The 22,422-nt window shown below is 42.7% G+C and overlaps 1 protein-coding gene across 1 annotated transcript in view; it reads left to right on the forward strand.

Annotated features, from left to right (window-relative positions):
• The window catches only part of FBN1 (fibrillin 1), a 160,841-nt gene extending 143,661 nt beyond the window's left edge, over positions 1–17,180 (forward strand). Inside the window, exons 54-66 of the mRNA XM_074837024.1 lie at positions 281–400; positions 2,047–2,169; positions 2,598–2,729; positions 3,346–3,471; positions 4,032–4,238; positions 4,812–4,937; positions 5,139–5,261; positions 6,201–6,317; positions 7,102–7,230; positions 8,092–8,211; positions 11,566–11,797; positions 12,821–12,995; positions 15,902–17,180. Coding sequence (XP_074693125.1) covers positions 281–400; positions 2,047–2,169; positions 2,598–2,729; positions 3,346–3,471; positions 4,032–4,238; positions 4,812–4,937; positions 5,139–5,261; positions 6,201–6,317; positions 7,102–7,230; positions 8,092–8,211; positions 11,566–11,797; positions 12,821–12,995; positions 15,902–16,291 — 2,120 coding nt within the window. The 3' untranslated portion in view covers positions 16,292–17,180. The remainder of the gene's footprint in view (positions 1–280; positions 401–2,046; positions 2,170–2,597; positions 2,730–3,345; positions 3,472–4,031; positions 4,239–4,811; positions 4,938–5,138; positions 5,262–6,200; positions 6,318–7,101; positions 7,231–8,091; positions 8,212–11,565; positions 11,798–12,820; positions 12,996–15,901) is intronic.
• Positions 17,181–22,422: the final 5,242 nt, after the last annotated feature.

A 22,422-nucleotide genomic window follows, 5' to 3' on the forward strand; every position in this document is an offset into this window, starting at 1 on the left:
GTTATATTATTCTAATGTTGTGGAGTCTCCATATCTGCTGGTGCTTAAAACCTGCCAGCACAGGACCTGAGCAGTCTGCTCCAAGCTGGTCCTGCTCTGGCTGAGTGTTTGACCCAGGTAACCTCTAGCAACCCCAAATTCTGCTAGGTGTCAGTGACTCTAATTAAGTAACTAAATTGGATTTTGTATTTTTGTATTTTTTTGGTTGTACATCAACAGATTTTCTACCTTTTTAGTTGAGTATAACCATGTATTCTTGCCTTGATTTAACTGCTTGCAGATACTGATGAGTGTGCTGTTGGAAACCCATGTGGAAATGGAACTTGCAGGAATGTGGTGGGAGGTTTTGAATGCACCTGTGTTGAGGGATTTGAGCCTGGACCAATGATGACCTGTGAAGGTGAGACTCCCATGTATTAAGGACTGTCATTGTAGTTGTATGCTGAAACAGTTCCCTGATTTCGGAGACTATTGAGGAGAGTAAAGTGGCTTAAAAAGAAAAATATGGACATTTGGAACAATACATCTTTATCTGAAACAGAAAAGTAGGTTCCTCTTTCCTGTATCCGCCTTGAACTGTGGTACCTTTTTCTAACTGGAGGTTGGGTGAACAGGCTTTCAGGTAGTATCTGTTAAGGGACTGCCCAGAGAGGAGCATATTGGGATATGGTCTCTCCAGAACAGTCCCCAGAAATGCTGCTTATTGTGTGTATGGCTTTTGCTTACCTCCTAGATGACCCTTGAGTAAAGAGAGTCACTGTGGATGATGAAAATAGAAAATGGGCTGCTTGGGTTTGTTAAGGAAAAAACAGGAAACAAAACAGAAAATATAAATTTGGTACTAGACAATTACCATGCTACCCATAGGTTCAATATTTTTCATGGTCTGGTCTCTCATTTCAAAAACAAAAATTTGAAAAAGCACAAAGAGGGGAGGAGTAAGGAAGATCAGAGTCATAGAAGGGACACGCAGAAAATTAATTAGACTAGAATTTTTGAGTGTGGAAAATGTGGTTGAAGAAATACATGATTTAAATTTATAAAGCCACAAGTGGTAAAGGTACCAAAAATAGAGGGAACATGTTAGACAAAACCAAAGCAAACATTTTTATATGCATAGTACTTAGGTTGCGGAACTCTTTGCTGCAGAATATTAGTGAGGCCACAAGTATAAATTGACCCAGAAAGAGATTGTACAAATTTGTGTGGGAATCCATCAGTGGAAATTAAGCTTTATAGTTTGGTTGTGGCTTTTGGCTGTGGAAGTCCTTAACTGAGAGGCTGTGTCAGGGGAAAGATCTCTGCATACATAGTATGGTTTTTTTAAATACTCATCTCGTCCTGTTACAACCAAAGAGAGGAGAACGTCCTGGGACATTCTGACACTCTCTTCAGACCTGACACAGCTGTTCTTAAATTATCTGCCACAATCTATTTGTTTGCAAGCCCGTACAAAAGAATGCTTCTATTTTTGCATCAGCTTGCATTAGTTTTATATACCGTTAGAGCTTCATTCACTTCCCTGTGGAATTTGGGTGAAAGCTCAAATTGCAGCGGAGTTGTTAGTGGAGTACATAAACATCATTATATAGCAGTAATTACTCAGGTAGCCCAGAGCGTATGTAAATGCACTTCAGAATAATGTTTCTAGTAAGGATATTGTTTTATGGAATTCAGTTTATGAAGAAGATGAATTAGTGCATCTAGAATTTAAAAATAAAAACCGAGCCTAGATGTGGAAAAGATACAGTTTAAACCGAGCCAGTATTTTGTCAGCGTGGATCTTGAAATTATTTCCATTGGCTGCTTGCCATTGAAGATATTGAAACTTCAGGTAGCTGTGCAAACATCCTGGCACATCTGGTGCCTGCTTCTATACAGAAATCCATAATGAGTAGAACCATGGGTCCCCAACTATTAAAATTTAGCCTTCAGTAAACTGGGATCTGTCGTATTGCCCGTACCTAAAACCTGTGCACTCAAGTCTGCTCAGTTTCACAAAAGCATGTTTCACTTTCCCCATGGTCTTTGTTGCTCCAAATCCAGATGTCAATGAGTGCATTCAGAACCCTCTGCTCTGTGCTTTCCGTTGCGTGAACACTTATGGATCCTACGAATGCAAGTGCCCCGGGGGGTATGTTCTGCGAGAGGACCGGAGAATGTGCAGAGGTAAAGCTCCTACCAGACTCTCACAGTTACGAGATAATGATTTCAAGTTCCTGCAGGGGTAGGGCTCTGACTCAGTGCACTATTGGGCCAGAGTTTTAATCCCAGGAAGTAACTGAGTCAGAAAGAATTTGGGATGAAATGCTATGGTTTGCATTATGCAGTTGATTGTATTAGCCCTGTCCTGCCCGTAAACCTAGACATCTGCATAAAGTGAGGTCATATCAGATGATACGGTTTTGTCTTGCCCTGAAAATGGGCATTTGGGAAAAATCAATTTGCTCTAGGCTAGTATATCTTATGGTTAGTTTAGCACAATAAAAGTATGTGTAGAGTTTGATTACAATTGAAATTCCAAAGTCAGAATTTACTATTGTGAATTTCCAGGATCGTCTCTCTCTATATAATGAAGTCTAAACCTTGTGTTTTAGATCAGAATGAGTGTGAAGAAGGAATTCATGACTGCGACTCAAAACAGATGGAGTGCAAAAACCTAATTGGCACCTATATGTGTATCTGTGGACCAGGTTATCAGCGCAGACCAGATGGGGAAGGCTGTATAGGTAAGTGACACTGAAGTGTCGAAGCTCTTGAAACATACAGTTTCTCAGCAGAGCTGAAAATTTTGGATTTAACAAAGCATTAAGGTACTCAGGGGAAGAATTACACAACTACCTGTGCAATGGATCTACCAGTGCTATACACATTTTGCTTTGCTGTTCAGGCGTGCACACAGGTGGGCAGTAAGTAGAAACTCTGGATGTGGCTGTCTTCACAATCAGTTTGTACTGCTGATGCTGAGTTGCTCTGAGTGAAGAATGTGGAGAATTGGGCCCATTGCTGTAAACTTGTTTATCTCTGTTAGTGTGAATGAGAGTAGATCTGAATTGTTCTTAAACTTCGAATGGCCTTCAGAAGTGCAGGTGTAACTATGAAAAATTTTGAAAACTAGTGAGGAATATATTGCAGAGAAAATGTAGTAACAAAATATATAATATTGTGAGCTAGATGGTCATCTTTTCTCTGAAAATTGAATAAAAGAGACTTTTTATTTAAAAAAAAAAATTATGCAATTTTTTGACCAGGCAGAATACACAGCTTAAGAACTCCATACAAACTTCTCTAACCTGCATTAATCCAGTAATGGACTTGATTTTTGTCATATCATTTCAAAAACAGATGAGAATGAATGTCAGACCAAACCTGGGATCTGTGAGAATGGCCGTTGTGTAAACACAGTGGGAAGTTACAGATGTGAATGCAATGAGGGATTCACTGTCAGTGATGCCCAGAACGAGTGCCTAGGTAAGCTGCACATTAACACCCTAATGAACTATCACTTTGATAGCAGAAATTGTAGTTGAAATTAAACTCAGAAATGTATAGTGAGTAAATGTGCTCTTGAATTTGTATGCCTTCAGGAAGGGGCCTTTGTAAGTGCCCTCCTGCAAGTTCATTCTTCCAGACCCAGTACACCATGCTCACCATACGCCTGCTTCAGTCCCTCGGTTGGGTTGACTTGCTGTGAAAGCAGACTGGTAGTTTCAGTCAGCTGGGAATTGCTCTGCCTTTTCTTTGGTCCTGATTTTCAGCCAGTCCTCCTTCTCTGGGTTCAAACAGAAACATGTATTTTTATAAGCATAATGTAACTTGTCTTCCACCTTTTGCTAAATTTCCTGTCTTATTTGTTTCCCTTAGACGTCCTGCTCTCTTTCTTACTACTGGTAGTCTTTCATTCTCAGTTCCACAGTTCCAGGGTGAAGTATGCCCTTTCTTTTATATTTCTGACTAAATTCCCAATATCTCATGACCCTCTGGAGGTCGTCACCGTTAGGATTCTCTGTGATGCATAATTTGTCTTCCAGACAACAGGGAGGGCTACTGCTTCACTGAAGTCTTACAAAGTATGTGTCAAATCGGATCAAGCAACAGGAACTCTGTCACCAAGTCTGAATGCTGCTGTGATGGTGGCCGAGGCTGGGGGCAAAACTGCGAGGTCTGCCCCTTCCCAGGCACCGTGGCCTTCAAGAAGCTTTGCCCGCATGGCCGGGGATACATGTCTAATGGAGCAGGTACTGGCTTTTCTATTAAAGGCCCTCTTACACAATGCCAAATTAAGTGAAATTATAAACTCTCTTTTTATGTATTTGAACGCTGTGAGGTCCTAAATATTCTGCATATCAGTCGAAATTTCTGAGAGTTTTCATGTTGAGAGAGTACAGTCCTTTGGGAGGGTGCATAGCCAAAGGCCCTGATGACAAGGCATCCATGCCAGCGTGAGAGAGATTTATTTTGCATGCTGGCTGATTGACATGCATTTGAATGTGTTGTAGGTACAGATTAAGAGCTGTTTGTGTACATGTAAGCAAAGTGATGTTTGATTTATGGAGGGTAATATATGTTCAGCTCCAGTTTTTCGCTTCCACTTAAGGCTTGTTCATTGCATTTGAAAGTTAGATTAATGCTGCATTCCATATTTTTCCACTTAATATTTCTCCTTAATCTGTGCAATATTTCATTATTTTATGTAATTTTTCTATTTTACGTAGGGTGTGGGTTTTTTTCACGTCAGGTCACATGAATCTATTGAAGTTGTATAAAATCAGTTCTTGTTCTATTGTAAACTAACCCTCATTTAATTACAGATATTGATGAATGCAAGGTTATTCATGACGTCTGCCGTAATGGAGAATGCATCAATGAGAGGGGATCTTATCGTTGTCATTGCAACCTTGGCTATACTACAGATATAACTGGCACTCTTTGCATAGGTAGGTTTTTCATTATGGTGTATGTATATAAAGTTTATTACTAAGTGGTGACTTGCAGAAGGAAATACAAAGATTTTGAAAAATGAGAAAAGAAAATGTCATTCATTAGGATGCTTTGATATCTATTTCCTGAGCATTTTGAAAAACATTATCACAAATCTTAGTTATCAGCGCTGAGGTATCTGGTTTTGCTTCTTCTAGATCTGAATGAATGTAACGAGTCCCCAAAACCTTGCAATTTCATCTGCAAAAACACAGAGGGGAGCTTCCAATGTTCATGTCCGAAAGGGTACATCCTGCAAGAAGATGGGAGAAGCTGCAAAGGTAAAAATCAAGAAAATAATTTACTGCAGAAACTCTGTGTTTCATAGACAAATACAAGGACATTTAAATGATATAAATCTGTCCCCTTGATTCATATGAGTATTTCCACTGAAGACAGTGGAAGTGGCCTGAACAGGATAGAGCTGGTGTTTCAGTTAGTTCTCTGATATTCTGGATGAACAGTAGATCCAGTGGAATTTTTGTAGGCTGATGGCAGCTGATCTTCAAAGAGTTCATAACCAATAGTAGATACGTTTGGTCTTGTTTTGGTAAGCAATGTTGGTTTAAGCCATATTTTTCAGTGAAAAAGGTGTCTTAATGGATGCAAAGAGGAGCATGGTTTGCAGTGCATTGTCCCGCATCAACAGAGTTTTAACCTACCACATCTGTAACATGCTGAATAAGGGACAGCAGTGCAGGAGAGATTTTGGAATGTTCATTATAATTTCATTTATTTACGTATCTTGGTAGCACAGATCTGACTGAAACCACACAATTTAGAGCAGCAATTTTAAACTTGGCATTGGAAATGACAGTGTACTTTGTCATTAGATTTAAATATTTCTTTTGAAGTAATAGCATGCTTCAGTGCAATACCATTTTGCAGTCTGCCACTGCTTCTCATGAAGATGGTGACTTCACATTTATTGACTGCCATAAGAGCAGACATTTATTATGTGACAGCATTTTTCAGACAGATGAGAGTGATGTATGTAATCCAGCATTAGCATGGACACTAGTGTAGCTCCAAAGTCCCATTCATTACATGAGGGGCTTCATATGAGAGGAACTGGAAGCCAGCGTGGAAAGTGAGATGTAGGTTCAAAAGGCTCTATTAGATACATTATTTATTTGCAGTCACTTCTCTCTAAGTCCAGCTGAACTGTCAGATCCTCCCCAGGGAACATAAGTGAAAGATGTTTTCTTGGGTTTTTTTAGATCTTGATGAATGTGCAACAAAGCAGCACAACTGCCAGTTCCTTTGTGTCAACACTATTGGGGGTTTCACTTGTAAATGTCCTCCTGGATTCACTCAGCACCATACAGCCTGCATTGGTAAGTGACATGGGAACATAGACACGGATTTGGGGTTTATTACTGACTCTCATTCCAGAAGTAAAGTAGCAAGGAGGTGAAATTGGCTTCCTGAGAAACCAAATGGAAACACAGGCCAGGTTCAGATCCCAGTCCCACCAGATGAGAAGATACAAAGAGGCCCTTCCTCCTACCTTCCCTTGTTTTCATAATCTTTGTCTTTGAATTTTGTACTTGCAAGAATCAGACAGTAAAAACACCAATTTGTATTTCTTGCCTTACCCTTTCTTACCCATTGAGCAAAAAAAAATGGTTACATTTCTGTTCTTGTAGTTCATTGCAGGACTCACATTAGAGGTCAAGGTTTCTTGAAACAATAAGCATGAAACATACATTTCTGCAGTTGTCCTTTAAACACACCCATTATGTCTGTGGAAATGTACTACTTGCTGCAAAACACTCTTTCTGCTCTGCAAGTTGGATGTTGCTTGTGGCAATCTGATGATCCTGTGGTATTGGTGTGAATTTGGGGGTGTTTGAAGACTAGAACTTCAAACTCCATGTTCTTGGTGAAGAAAAGGAGTGTGTCCCTTCCCATAGGTATTGTTAGTGTTTTCAAATTAAAAAGAAGGTAATGTAAGCTCTCCTTCTGTAGTGCAAAATAAAAGATGGAGAGGGCAGTAAGACAGCTGCATTATCGATGTTTCTTTACCTCTTGTCACAAACTGTTCATTGTTGGTGTTGCTAAATGATCATCTTCACAACAAGGACTAAAAAGTAACACTCGGGCTTTGCTGTCTTTCAGATAATAATGAGTGTGCTACTGAAATCAATTTATGTGGGGCGAAGGGCATTTGCCAGAATACACCAGGAAGTTTTGTTTGTGAGTGTCAACGTGGCTTCTCACTCGATCAAACTGGGCTTAGCTGTGAAGGTAGGTACAACACACAGTGCATTTAACTTGGCCTTCTCCTGCTTTCCTTCATCTTCTCTCAGTCATACTTGTCATCCAGGGAGGGACCTATGGAGTAAGCACCAACACCTGTGGAGTAAGCATGTGTAGATTGAAGGGGAGTGGGGTATGGACATTAAGCAGCAAGGTCATATTTCTCTCCTTGGGCATGAATAAATAGATATATTGCAGGATGCTAAAGAGCTGGACAGATATTTTCGGAGGAGACTTCAATTTAGCCTGAAATGTTTTAGTTTAAGCATCGTAAGTTCAGCGAACTTCCGTTGAATGGATTTCTGAGGCACTCACCAATGACAGGAAGTCTTGCATCTCCAAGGCGACCTGCTAAGGAGAAAATTCAAAGGCTGCAGACCTTATTCCTCTGGGTCCCTAGAGCCTCTAGAGCCTTCTCCTGGGATGGAGTTTGGTTTGGTTTGAAAAGACATATCCTGGGATTCCCGGTTTGGATGCTTGAGTAAAAGCAAGGAACTGTCAGCTGTGGAGCTGGGAGACTTAGGAAGCTGGGAGCCTTAGGAAAGCCTTGGGGGTCCCATATACAAATGGCTTTCTGCTGTCTCTTCCATAACAGAATGCAAAAACCCTGAGAAGTGTGGCTGAATTTGAGCTTTCAGTGGTTTTCAGCCCTAAGTTACTTGTGGTGGAGCCAGAAATCCAAACCTGAAAGGCCCGAAGTGGTCTCCCAGCACTGGTCAGGTTTTGGAAGATCCTGAAATATACCTCTCTATATATAATTTATGAATATGATTATTTGTAACATACTTTTCAAATATAGCTTAATTTGAGCTTCTCTCCCAAAACTCAGAGTGTATCTCACCTTTTTAGATGTTGATGAATGTGATGGAAACCACCGATGTCAGCATGGCTGCCAAAATATAATTGGAGGATACAGGTGTAGCTGCCCACAAGGATATCTCCAGCATTACCAATGGAACCAATGTGTTGGCAAGTCACTTTTTTTAATTCATACATTAAAATGCATGTTACCTTTGTTAGCAGCAAGATGTGAAGGGCAATGTTGCAGTTTGCCATATTTTCTTTTTCTGATTATAATTTAATAAGTTCAGTGGAGTTTCATTACAAACGTGTGCTCCTGTGAAAGGCAGAGTGGATACGAAGCACCCAGTAGCCTTTGTCATGGTTTGACAAGTGTTCAAGCACAAAATTATCCTTGAGGGTGCTAGAAGTGGTATTGACTTTGAGGGAACTTGTGTTACTCATGTATTTTGTGGTCTGAACAAGGCAGTCTGACTCAGCCGTGCAACAGTCTCTGCCCAGACACAGGTCCTGTCTGAGAGCTGATGGTGGGTTGAACCTGGCAGATGCAGAACCACAAGTTTGGATTGTTAAACTGTAAAATTAAACTTCTGGCCCCAAGCATCTAAAATTGTATTAAAATCCTACTTGATCTGTGCTTTTATCACTCTTACAACACCTACAAGAATGTTTAAGCCTCTTCTCTGTACAGAATTAACCATTTGTCATATTTGAGCAAAGCTGCTACTATCTGTCTAAAGATGCTTCCTTGCAGCTTTGGGATACAGTTTATACAAGTGTTTACAGGACAATTCTGGTTATAAATAACAAATGCTAGTGCTCTTCATTTATGTTAAGAAGTAAATACACTGGTGAATTACAATGCTGATTTCTTCTTTGTCTAAACTTTGGTTCTATCCCAAGTCTCCGAGCCCTCGTAGATGGGACTGCCTGTGCAAAGCATTGATGCTGGGTATGACTTGAGCAGACAGAACTGGGTCCTCTGCAGAAGTCATGGGAAAAGTCTGCGTGTGTTTCAGCAGTGTAGCATGTAGCGTATTCAAACAAGAGAAGCATCAATCATTTTTCCTCTAGTGACAGTTATGTGCATTTTTAGTCACATTTAATGGGCTTCATACAAGCTAGTCTTGCGTGGATACCCGGAGATGTGTTTGATGACCTCTTTGAGAACAAAGGGCTTCATAACTCTTTGTTTGGCTTTCTTTGCTTTCAGAAACATAAAAATGCCTTTGCTTGTTATCACTGTGGTGCTCTAGGGAGGTCTCTGCTTTTAATTATGCTTACCAAACCTCCTGACATTTTATACAGTCCTTGCTGTGACATTTGCTTGCTTGTGCTCATGCTCCACTACTCTATGCCTGTAACATACAAGAGAACAAGGAGGGACCGCAACCATATGGTGGTTTTGAATATTAATTAAACTAGCGGATCTTAGGGTTAAATTAGAATTTAATCTGCAGGAGGGTAGAAAAAAACCAAAACCCAGGACTGTCATGTCTGGCTGCTGGAGGACATCATGGAATCTGAAAAAGTGCAGCTCTCAGTTTTGTGAAACATCTTGGCTGTTTCCAAGCCTTCCTGGGTGATAGCATTTAACTAAGTGTATTTCCAAACCAGGTGTACCCTGTTATTCCAGCTTTTGAGCCTATTGACTACTGTTTAGATTTTATGAAAGGAATGTCAGTTTCAAAATGCACAAGCGCGGGTATTTCCCCCACTGAAAGAAAGGCTTCAACCTTGGCACCACAAGTGCTGATCACCAGAAACTTCACCAGGGAAGATTACACTGAGAGCCACCACTGGGGAAGGACTCAGCTAGCACTTCCACCTTCTTGGACATGGGGCAGTCCAGGCAGAAACTCAAAACTGCAGGGAAGGAGGCTTGGTTTCCTCTGTCCCCATGGCATCTCTCCTTCCTGCTGAAGCTGAGCACTACAGAGCTACATGTTGCAGAGCACAGAGCCCAGGAGAGCAACAGCACAGCTCACGCAGAGTCTGAGGCTCCCATAGCTGTTTGTTTCACTTTTTTTTCATTTTTTTCTTCCAACAATCATGCAAAATATGGGAACTAACCTCACTAGTTTCCACACTCTTGCTGCTGCGGAGTGAGGCGAAGTGAGCATATATCCTCATGGTGCAGTAACTTTCTGTGTCCCAAACGTGCATTTATGATGTTGACATAATTGCTGTGTTACGTATGACAAATATTGAAACATCACTTTAAGTTAATGGCAAAACTCCTACAGGCTTTGGTAACACAGAATTCAGCCCCAGGTTTTAATACCTTGTGGTCTCCACATGTTCACATTGTAATGTCTGTAACTGTATATGCTTAAGATACTTATCTAGATCTCCTGGGTATGCCACAGGGGAAGAATACATGTAATAGGTTTTTCCGTGACAATTCCTTCATATTCCTTGGCAATCCCAATTCTGCAAACAGTTTGTGTCTTTTTAGCTTACTTAATGAAGTGTTCAGGGACTTTTGATGTTGCTGCAACACATATTTAGATAATCACTGAAGAATGCTTTGGTTCCTCCCATGTCTTGTGCTGTGTGTGACTGCATCTCCTGCCCAGGCAATTCTGTAGTGCACCATGCTGTAAATCAGGCTGCAAGAAGAAAAGACATTGCTTTTAAACAAAGAACAAACAGCCACATTGTTTGGAAAAAGACAATAATGCTCTGAATTAGTACTTATTCTCCTGTAACCTAGATGCTTAGGTCAGAGATGCTGCTCTGTGTTTTACATTTTATCCATACAGTGTCCAGATGGCATTTCTTATGCATGTACACACACATGCAGTGCGCATATGCAGTTGTTTTATCACAGAAAATGGGGAACAATAGCATTCAGAATGTTTCAAAGCAATTTGCTACATCAAAAAAGTTCAGACCATCTCCATTTAAAAAACTAGCCATTTACGGTAAATAAGCCTGAACTGACCTCAAACTCCTACAGTGCTGCACTTGGGAAGTTTGGAAAAGGGCTGGCTCAGAATGTGGCAGTCTTGTATCTACAGCTGCTTTTATTTTTACTTTACTATTTGTTCCTGTACCTTACCTGTACCTTGTATTTAAATGTGAGTGTGTAGGGGGAGGGATTTTCAGTGCCTGGACAAGGTGTCAGATCTTGCTTCCTTACTCTTTTCCCTTTAATGTTGAATAGCATTATGAACATGGGATTACTGGACCAGACTGTTGGCTGTACAAAGTTTTATTCTTCTCAGTTGTTTCTGGAACAAAAAAAAAGTTGCCTCCTGCTTCTCTGCTCTCCAGAGCATGAGCTGACGTGGCATGAAACATCTGTAGAGTAGCCCAAATGTTGCTCTGTTGTATGGTTGTAGTCATCTCCTGGCGACTGCTGCCCTAGCCAAGGGTGAGGCCAAGCCCTGTTCTCCGTTTCTGTCCATCCGATGTGGCAGCACGTTTAGCAACAGTCAAGCACAACCTTGCTGAAGGGGTAGGTTAGACTACACCTGAGAGTAAAAGTTAACATGGTATGTTCTGCTTCTTTTCCAGATGAAAATGAATGTCTCAGTGCACACATTTGTGGAGGAGCATCTTGCCACAATACTTTGGGAAGCTATAAATGTATGTGCCCTACCGGATTTCAGTATGAACAGTTTAGTGGAGGTTGCCAAGATATCAATGAATGCGGTTCTGCACAAGCCCCATGCAGTTATGGTTGTTCAAATACTGAAGGTGGCTATGTCTGTGGATGTCCACCTGGTTACTTCAGAATAGGACAAGGGTAAGGGATTCTCATTTTAAACTAACAGACATAAAGGGGACATAATCCGCTCCTTTCTCTGTAGTGTGGAGCAGCAGAACCGGGGGGATTGTCACCAATGAAAGAGGGATAGGATTGTGGAGGTGCTCAAGAGTTGGATGCACCTGCTGATTTTGGAGATGAGAGAGGGGAAAGGTAACCAAGAGAAGGGAGCAGTGTGGTTTTAATGCTTGATGAAATTTGGTCAGGTCTACCAGGTTCAATCATCTCTTTCAAGCTACTGCTTTCACCTCCTGCACGCCCCAGCAGCTAGACAAGTTCTCTGAGCTTGCCGCTTGGGAGCTCACATACCTCACTGTGATTTGTGGTGTATCACTTGTCTGCTTTAAAAAAAAATAATAACAACACCCCCTGCCAGCTCCAAAGACAAATGATATTATACAAGTGGCTTCACCCACTGGTTAGAATAACAATTCTGTATGCTCTTACGTTCTTATATGTTCCATATTCTTCTGTGTTCCAAATGAATAATTTTTTTAAATAAATGTCTGCTTTATCAAGAAAACCAATTTTCACTTGTCCCAGTGGTAGTGTTAGGGTTGTGCATCATGTAGGACCAAGCAAGTCAAATGGAAAGCAGAAAGATTGTGGCTTAAATTGTACAAGTGACTAAAAACTTTGGGATACATTATGAAAGATTTTTAGATTTTTCAGCAGTTTCTGAAAATTGGTCTCTTTTAATGTATTCCAGGTTGGATAACAGGAATTACTAACAACTTCTCAGAACTAAAGCCTGTGTTTTTAAAACTGTTAAATATTGGCAGGCCTCTCTTAGGCAAAGCCTCATGGAGCTAGGTTCTTGACATCAGAGGTAGCTGCATCGTGATTCAGTGAGAATTTTATCTGTTGACTTCAACAGAAATTCTCCCTAGGAAATGAGTGCAACATAATTGCTTTATTATTTGTATTTGTAGTCTCCCAAATTCAGCTTTTGATAATATCTATATCTCACTGAAATTAATTTTTAATTTCTTCCTTCCTCAGACACTGTGTTTCTGGAGTGGGGCTAGGCAAAGGTCAAGGACAAGAACTTTCGCTCAGTGGAGAAGTAGATGACAACTCCCTCTCTCCAGAAGCTTGCTATGAATGTAAAATCAATGGCTATCCCAAGAGAGGAAGGAAGCGCAGAAGCACTAATGAAACTGCAAATGAAGCAGAGGTAATTGACCTTTTTTGGGCGAAAGGGTTTGCAGTTGTCCTGTGAAAACCAGTCTCAGAAGATGGTGTGCCAGGAGACAATCCCACAGGAAAAACGTACACCCCAAACAAAGTAGACAAAGAGCTGGTTTTGGATGTCAAGTAGTCTGTGTGTGGGCTTTCTGAAGTTGTTCACTGTCATAAGGCAAAGGTCATCCTCTGAAGCCCCTGCACACCTAATATCTATGTCGCATCAAACACTAAAATAAATGCCCATCCAGCTGTCTAGAGAGCAGTCCACTCTCCAGAAAAGCAGGGTCTTGATGTCAGAGGAGAGTGGTATATAAAACGTTTGTGTGACCTTGTGGCCAGAAAGGCAGGACGTGCTCGTCAGGGTGGATGTGGACCCTGCCAGGCAGCACCGTGTGGTGTGTCTGGGGCTGGAGCCCTCTCCAGAGCAGATGCAGAGCTCTGGACCCAAACACCTCACCTGGAGGGAGTCCAGGGCTGCTGTCCTTCCTGGGCTTGGCCAGACCCTTGCAGTCAGTCACCCAGGTTGCTGTCCTGGGGCCAAGGCTGCCAGCGAGGCTGCGCACAGGGCTCGCCACTGGCCCAGGCAGCAGAACAGGAGGCAGAGCTTCATTTGTCATTACTAGAAGGTTGCTGGGGAGAGAGGCAGGTTTCCATTTGCCTACGAGTTGGATAATTGTGTCATCTATACTACACATCTATGCTCTACAGTCCAGAGGAGGCCACAGAGATGATTAGAGGGCTGCAGCACCTCTCCTGTGAGGACAGGCTGAGAGAGTTGAGGTTGTTTGGCCTGGAGAAGGTTCTGGGGAGACCTTATAGTGGCCTTCCAGTACTTAAAGGGGACTACAGGAAAGATGGGGAGGGACTTTTTACTGGGCATATAGTGAATAGGACAAAGGGTAACAGTTTTAAACTGAAAGAAGATGGATTTCTATTAGATATTAGGAAGAAATTCTGTACTGAGACACTGATTGAGACACTGGCACAGGCTGCCCAGAGAAGCTGTGGCTGCCCCCTCCCTGGCAGGGTTCAAGGCCAGGTTGGACGGGGCTTTGAGCAACCTGGGCTAGTGGAAGGTGTCTCTGCCCATGGCAGGGGGGTTGGAACTAGGTGATCTTTAAGGTCCCGGCCAACCCAAACTATTCTATGATTCTGTGATTCTGTTGCAATGCGTGCACAACTCCACTTCTTCCTAGCTTTTGTCATTGGCTTCTCCTAATTGACCAAATATTAATAGGTGATTTCAGCACTTTTGTTTATGTGAAAAGTAGTCTACTGTGTGACAGGTTTTGTCTTTATGAAAAGGACAGACATCCCTTTTCACTCATCCTTGGGTGTTAGCAAGTGTTTCTCAAAAAAGCATTAAAGTAAATCCTTCACCAAACTCCCCCTGCTGGGGTTTGTTCTGAATTGATCACAACAGTGAGACACAATGGGATGGAGGTGGTTGTAATTGTTTGTTTTTCAGTGGAGCTTCCAGCACCACACCTCCCAGTATGAGTGCAGAGGTCATGACAAAGCATGATCTTGTAATGTGTAATGTTACTGTAGTCCCTCCTGTGCTAAATTCAGACTCCTTGCATTACCTGGGGAGTCCCACATTGACTTATTTCAACTTCTTGTAACATAAAGTCAGAATTGCCCAGTCTGGTCATCCAATGCAATGTCCAGCACAAGTCACTGGATTTAAACCTTATTGTTCACATTAATTGTATGCAGAATTCAGGAAACTCTATAAACAGCTTGTAGGAGAAGTGTCACCAAGTCCACAGTCATTTGACTTCTCACTTCTTCATCCAGTCTAAGGTGACAGTGATGTTAGAGGGATCTGCCCTGACCTGGCCAGAGAAGCAGCAGGTCATGGCAGGTCTCTAGACCGTGCAGATACTCAGCTGAAAGTACGTGTCTGAGTGTGCAAACGTGTGTGTGTCGCATTCTAAATATAACCGAGGGATGCTGAGCACTCTTGTAAAATGTGGCCACACCATCACTACTCTGAGCTAAATGTCACCTGTACTCTCTGCTCACGTGTGTGCTCTTCCACGCACAAATACGGGGGGTTCAGGAGCCTGTTAGCTGCTTCCATTAGGCACTCAGTGTGTGGCACTCTGCTGATACAGGAAGACAGGAGAGTGCTTTTGCCCAAAAGAGTGTGGACGTTTGATTTTGAGCAGAATGGGTTTGTAAACTGTTTCTTCAGTGTGTTTCAGTACTCTCTGTGATTAGTGCTGGATTTGTCTCAGAGGTGACATAGAACTTCCCTTGCTTTCCAAATGAAAATGTTACAGCTGATGTGCTGTCTGAAATGTTACTGTTCTGCCCCTGCAGCGTGACTCATGCACAGGGGTCTCAGAGGGAGCCCAGTTACCATCACTCAGAGGTGAGGGGCGATGCTGCTTTCCCAGCACCCCGCTGCACCCAGGGGCCGCCCCGGCTCCACACCTGAACAAAGCAAATCTTGCAAAGCAGAAAACTCCCACCTAAATGATGTGCCTCCCCCACAGACCCTGCTCTCTTCTGCAGACTGTTGTTCATGTTAGCTTGTGGTTCCCCTGGTAGAGAGGAGGCGTATGCCTTTGCTGCTCTCCTTGTAGGAGACTGGTGGTGGACTCCAAGCATGGAGAGGCTTTGTTTGTCAGACAGGGGGACCCATACGCAGAAGCTTTCAGTGCGTGTCTCAGGCTTCTGTTACCCACGCAGGGACAGGGACAAAGACTGTGTTTTATCCTGACAAGTCCTAGGCCCATAATAGTGGATTTGACAGATGATATTACAGACCCTCCTTTTAAAAAATATCTAATTAATAATGAATGAGCTGGGTAAGAAATACATACATGTAGGCGCGTGTGAAATGCTCTCTGACAAAGCCAACTAACATCGTTTGTTCTTGTGCAGGATCAGCAGGAGCTGGAGCCGCCAATCAGTCTTGCCAGCTGGGATATTGAGAAAGCAGCAGTCTTCTCCATCAACATCTCGGATCTCAGTAACAAAGATCGCATCCTGGAACTGCTTCCTGCCCTCACAACACTGACAAACCATAACCGATATTTAATTGACTCCGGAAATGAAGACGGTTTCTTTAGAATCAATAAGAAGGACGGGATAAGTTACCTTCATTTCACAAAGAAGAAGCCAGTGCCTGGAAACTATTCATTACAAATCAGTAGTATTCCACTCTATAAAAAGAAGGAACTTAACCAGCTTGAAGAGAAACATGACAAAGACTACCTCAGTGGTGAGCTGGGAGACAACCTGAAAATGAAAATTCAGATATTGCTTCATTAATTCATCAACCAAAGACCAAATAATTCAACCAAAGATAGATAGGTAGGACTGAATATTCCTCCCAATCAGATTCTCCATATCATAGGTACAATCTTACATGAGTACATTTGTATGAACGAGCACTATTATATTATTACATAAACAAGGTACAGGATGAATACCCTAGCTCAAAACAACCACTTTCTCAGGCTTTTAAGTGTAGCTGAGCTACCTTGATATGTTGAATCTTGAAAACTGGGACTTTTATCATTGGAAGTTGGCCACTGATGCTGAGACGCGTCATCATTTCAGCAGAGGTACAAGAATGTGCTTTCAACTGATGGACAGCTCTATTTTTGTAATTCCTAAACTTTGCTTCTCCAACTACAACTTACTAGGTCAGCCATTTATGATATCCATTTGGTGCTAGTAAATTTTCAACCTAGATTTATAAATGCACTGTAATATTTACACAACTTAGAAGCCAAAATTGCCATTATTCAGTCTAAATACTTCAATCAACCAAAGTTAGCTCAGTAGTTTATCTCAGTTATGCCTATAATACAATACATGTAAATTAAGTGTGTGTATACTGTAATCATGCTATTTTTATCAATGAAGCATTTGTAAACTAGATTAATAATACCCTTAATGTGAGGGTTTGTAATGGTGCTTATAAGACCAACTACTTGTTAACTGTATACACAAACCTGATGATAAAGTTTCTGTGACTTGCCAAAATGCACTGAGGTCAGTAGGGACCATTAAACATTCTCAAAAGTCAGATGACAATCAGTGCCATCCTACACCATGACATTATGTAACGTGTCAAGAGTACCCACAGTCATTCATATCAACAAGGGTTCAATGTCATAAATGTCACAATAAAACAGTTTTTTTTTTAGTTTATTCTGTGGCCTTGTGTTCTTGCTAAAAGTGTGATAAACTGCATTCTTATGTTTCAGGCATTGTTGGTAGGGTCGGTTGTACATCTGTCTGTGTGCACAGGTGATTTCTCCTTGAAGGTGTGCTGCTGCCACTTGTTCATTCTTCATGCAAAGGAAGAACGGAAGAAATACAGAAACCTTCACAAATCTGAACAGCAGTGGACCTCTGTCAAATTACTGTGTGGCTTCAGAAAGCAAGTTAGAACATTTCCAATGACTTGACCTGAATAATCCTGCCAATATGTAACTTTGATAGCCAAAACATGCAGAAATGGATATTAAATCATTATACAGAAACCACATTTAATTAATTTGAAAAGTCTTGTTTGCTAAAACTGCCCTGACTTAAGATATTCCATTCTTCGACCCCCACTTCAACAGCTATTGTCAAATAATCTTAAGACTGATAACAAAGGGATAATCCAATACCAAAAGCCATCACAAGTTGTAGCTGGGTTTTATTATCAAATTAATTACTCGATGATGCGGGTGTTCTTGTATACCCAAGTGCCGTGGTGTTTGTTTTAGCAGCAGCAGAACATTGTACTGAGGTGTGATGCTATAAAATCTGGAAGAAAAAAATGAAGCAAGTGGTGTCACAGAAACTGCTGATTAGACAGCACTGTAGTTGATAGAGGGAACATATATTGAGCTATAATAGCTTTGGAAGGGAAATGTACTGTAATAATTCACTCCAAATTGTATTATTTTCTGTAATTAGATGTCAGCTCTCTTTGATTTCTTCTGCATAACAAATATAACTATATAAAAAGGAGCTTGTGCACAGGGTTACTTTGATATTTTTACTAGACCATGTCTGGATTTTATTTATTAGTGTGCCAAAATGTTGAACAGTGTATTTTTTCCACGTGTTGCGTAACTATGGCGAAATATAATCAGAACTTTACAGTTGTAAATGACACTCTTATTTCAGCAGGTTGGGAGTGATTTTTAATGCCAGTGGCAATGTGCAAGATCGTATGGTTTATAGTTAAGTGTACGGTTTGAGTATTTTTTTTTTTTCTCCAGCCCTTAAAGACTGAGAGAAACTGAGAAGAATGATTTCAGAAAGACCTGTCAGGACTCTGTCCAGTGGACTTGGTTTAGCATTTAAGCTGCTGTATAACACCTTGATTGTTTTCCAGCAGTCCCAGTGTTGCCTGCACAGTTCTGCAAGTCACCTTTGTTATGCTGCAGAAACAAGAAATCTGGACAGCGTCTCTTTTAGTAATTTAAAAATGGAAAGCCGAGTTTTGCTGTACTGGTCTGCACATAAAAATCCATTTTCTTGTGCAATTATTCATCTGTCCCTTTGCAGCAGTGCCTGTTAACCGGTATGTCATTTTTGCCTGTCAGTCTTAGTTGCTGTATGTGTACAATTATTTACCTTAGTTTGAACTTTTGCAGTTTCCTTAGAGCCTCAGTGAAGCACAAAGATTGCATAATAATATTGCATGAGACCTGCAATTAAAAAGTGGTTTGTAACCTACAGTGTGATTTAAAATAATTTCCTGTATTTGATTTGACGGTGAGATCCCAGAATGACTCTAAGCACTAGACAGAGTGAAGTAGAGGTCTTTCTGAATGTGTATCCTTTTGCAATTAAATGGTATTTTTCAAATTCAAGGAAATGGCAAAATCTTTAATTATTTGAAATAACAGTGTGGCATCCCTCCGTTGCGATTGTGCGTATGACTCGGCATAGATAATAAATATAATTTTTGGTTAACAGAGTTTAACAAAGATGGCTTGTTACTGTACATATCAAATCATTCTCTTGTTGTGTGTTGTAACAGTATCTTGTAAACTTGACAGCTGACGTGTATTTTGGCAGAACATGTCTGTTTCCACAGTCTCCCTTTTAAGTTGACTTTCAAAGGACCCAAAGTGTTTGCTTTCTTATGGCAGGTCCCAAAGGGTCACACTCAGGTTTTCTCTAAGATAAATATTCTACTCTGTGATTCAAGTTCAGTTTAATGCTTTGGAAGAGCTAATCTGGTCAAGACTTCTCAGCACAGACAGACCTGAGCTGCTTGGAGAACAAGACGCCATGGCTGTTGCCTAACAGCTGCCTACGCCTTCCTGGGACCGAGTTTGGGCACTGCCGGTCTCTGCCGGCAGCACCACGACAGGTAAGCGCGGTGCGAGGCAGCCTGTGCCCAACCCGCTGCTCTAAGCCGAGCTCGGGCGGGTGGCGCTGGCATTGCAGAAGCCTTCTCATTGCTTTTGAAAACTGACATTCGCTATGAAGGAATTTTTAGGATTCCCCCTTTAAACTGATGCTGTACTTGAACCATTAAAGCGGGGGACGTCTGGGCCTAGGATTTTGCTTGCTTCACCCTCTCCCTGGAGCAAGTCCTTAAGCTTTTCTGCTTTGGTTGGCTTCATGCTTGCAGGAGTGGCCAGCAGCTAAGGCCAAGATACGATGTACAGCAGGTCAATCCAGTAAATCCAGGTTGGCAGTGTCCTACCAGAGTATTCACCCAACATAAGCCCTCATATTATCACAATCTTGGCAAAATAACTCTCAACTAAAACTCTTGTATTCAGAAAATCCCAAAGCTTCTAGTTGTTGCCTGTGGCCTGAGCGTGTTGGATGCCTGCAGAAACCTGTGCAGCTCCCGCGCGAGCTTCTGTGGTTCCACAGCTGCGTGGAGGGGCTCTGCGTGCAAACTGCGCAGCAGTAGCGCGGGTCTGGGGCGTCGCCTTAACCTGCTGCATCACGCTGGTTCTGGATGCTGTGAAAGCTTAGGGCAGGCAGGCGGCTGTAATCTGGGGCAAAACAGGCCATCATTTACGCTAATGAAAACACAAATGATTGCAGAGGTTGCAGTAGTAGCAAGAGAGAAAGAAAAGGGGAGTGAGGGGGAATGCTGCAGTTGTTCCATGGCCCAAGACACCCCAATGTATGTGGCTTCTGCTTCGCTTGCGGATGCTGGTCCTGCACCAGCCCTGGTGCCCTGTGCTCCTCCTGGGCTGTGACTTGCAGTTCCCCGCACAGGTGCTGCAGCGGCCAGTGGCCACCCCTGCACCACCGCTGCTTCCAGAGCAGGCAGAGACACTGCTGGGGCTGTGAAGGTGGAGGTGGGCAGTGGCAGGGTTCTGTGGTGCTGCTGCGTTCAGGGCGCGCTTCGCCAAGGTCCTTGGTGCCCTCAGAGAGACGCTGAGGGCAACGCCTGGGCCCTCTGGAGTGGGCTGTGTGCTTTGGTTCGCCCAAAGATGAGACCCTCTTCCTGTGCAGCAAAACTTTGAAGAGGCTGATGACTTCAGCGCTGACAAATTCCAACAATCTACTTCTGCTGTCCTTAAAACTTGCCAAATATTTCACACCCTTGTAACAAATGCTTTTGAGGAATATCACGCCTAAGCCAACTCCTTAGTTATGAGCTTCCCATTGAGTTCAGTGGAGGAACCTTGAAGCCAGAGAGGTCACCAAACTGTTTGTTTTTGTATTTCAGGCTCTCCTTTCTATTTCTAACACGGCTGTGCGTGGCACAGCGATGGCAGGAAGCAGCCGTGGAGGCCAGGGCTGCCTGGCCAGCAGGAGCATGCTGGCAAAGCCGAGCTGCAGCCTTGTATTGGTGCTGGCCAGCCCAGCATGGACCATTGCTGCCGGTTGGCATACAGCTGAGTCCTCAGCCTACTTAGACAGACACTCATACGTGTATGTAGAAATTTATGTGTTTTTCTGAAGAGTCTAGACAGATAACTGTATCTCATTGCTTCCACGCTAAAGTCACACTGTGCTAAACCTTTGCTAAGTACCCAGGGAGGGCTTTTTCTCCTTCCCTCTCTTGGGCTGGACCCTTCCTTCGCATGCAGTGGCAGTGTGGGCCCAGCCCTCGCCCTGGCTCAGCTCTCACATCTGCAGGTTTGTTTGTTTATGAGCTTCTCTATGGCTCCCAGGGCTGTAGGAAGTGAGCGCCTCGCAGACATGCGTGTTGAGCCTCACTACACCCTTGTGAGGTCGGGATGTGTTTGTCATCCTTGTTTTACAGAGCAGGAACCGAGAACCAGATGTTTTGGTTTGGGAGAGCCCATATGCAATGGCCATTCTGCCAGGAGCAGCCCCAAAGTACTGAGGTGTCCCTGGAGAGGAGGGCAAGGAGCCACATAGGCTCATCAGCCGTGAGAGCCCTGGCAAGCACAAAGCTGTGGGAACTGCCCCTCTGCACTAAAGCAGAGCCTGGTGGAGCCCTGGCCGCTCCCCACCCTCTTCAGAAAGCCAGAAAGCTCCAGCACACATCCCCTGGGGCGGCAGCACCAGTTAAAAAAAGTAGAGCGACAGTGCCCAGTAGTTTTCTGCTGGAAAAAAAAGATTTTGGGTCAGTATCCAGGTCAGCAGGCTGCATGGAGTTAATCGAAAGCGACACTGCTGGTGAGCAGGACCTGGGCTCTGCCAGCTTCCCCGGCTCGTCTCTGAGGCTGCTGGATGAGCCAGCCAGGAAAACAGGGCTACCGCTTAGTTTTCTTTGGAGGTTGATTCTTTATTCCTATCATTCCTATGTGAGGTGCTTCAGGGTGATTTTTTTTTTTTTCTTTTGGTCTGTGACAACCCACGAGAAATCATTTTTTTTAAGCAGCCTGCGTGGGAGCAAGTTTGACTGTAGCTGTAGTGCAGTGCATTATTCAGCTGGTAAGCTCGGACAGGTAGGAAAGCTGTCTGGACTTTATCACTTTGTAATGTTGTGTGTATGCTTGCAGCTCTGCATAAATGTGTTGTTATTGTAATCACATTAAATACTAGAGCCGTGAGAAATGTCTATAACCAAACCCAAACCAGGTGAAACTTCCCTGGTTTTGGGTTTCATTACAAACTCAAGGCTCAGGCCAGGTTTGTTGAGGTTCATGAACCTCTCTCTGAAGCTGGGCTCAGTTTCAAGCAATCCTGGGCCAAGTTTCAGGCAAATCTGGGCCAATTTTTGAGTAAATTTGGAACAAATTTTAGGTGAATAAGAGATGATTTATGATTTTAGGTTGAAACCATACAAACCATGGACTCCTTGATTGGTTTCAACCTGTAACCAGGAAATCTTGGCACTTTGGCTGAGTTTCACTTTGATTTTGAATTTTGACTGTAAAAACAAAACCAGAGCAAAGAGGTGAGTCCCAAGAACAAACCACGTAGAAACTGGTTCACAGGGTGGGACCCAAAGGCCTGCACTGGACCGAGCACACGCCTGTGACGCTGCACCAGCAGTGGGG

This window comes from Strix aluco, chromosome 12 (assembly GCF_031877795.1).
Source record: "Strix aluco isolate bStrAlu1 chromosome 12, bStrAlu1.hap1, whole genome shotgun sequence".
Classification (NCBI taxonomy): domain Eukaryota; kingdom Metazoa; phylum Chordata; class Aves; order Strigiformes; family Strigidae; genus Strix; species Strix aluco.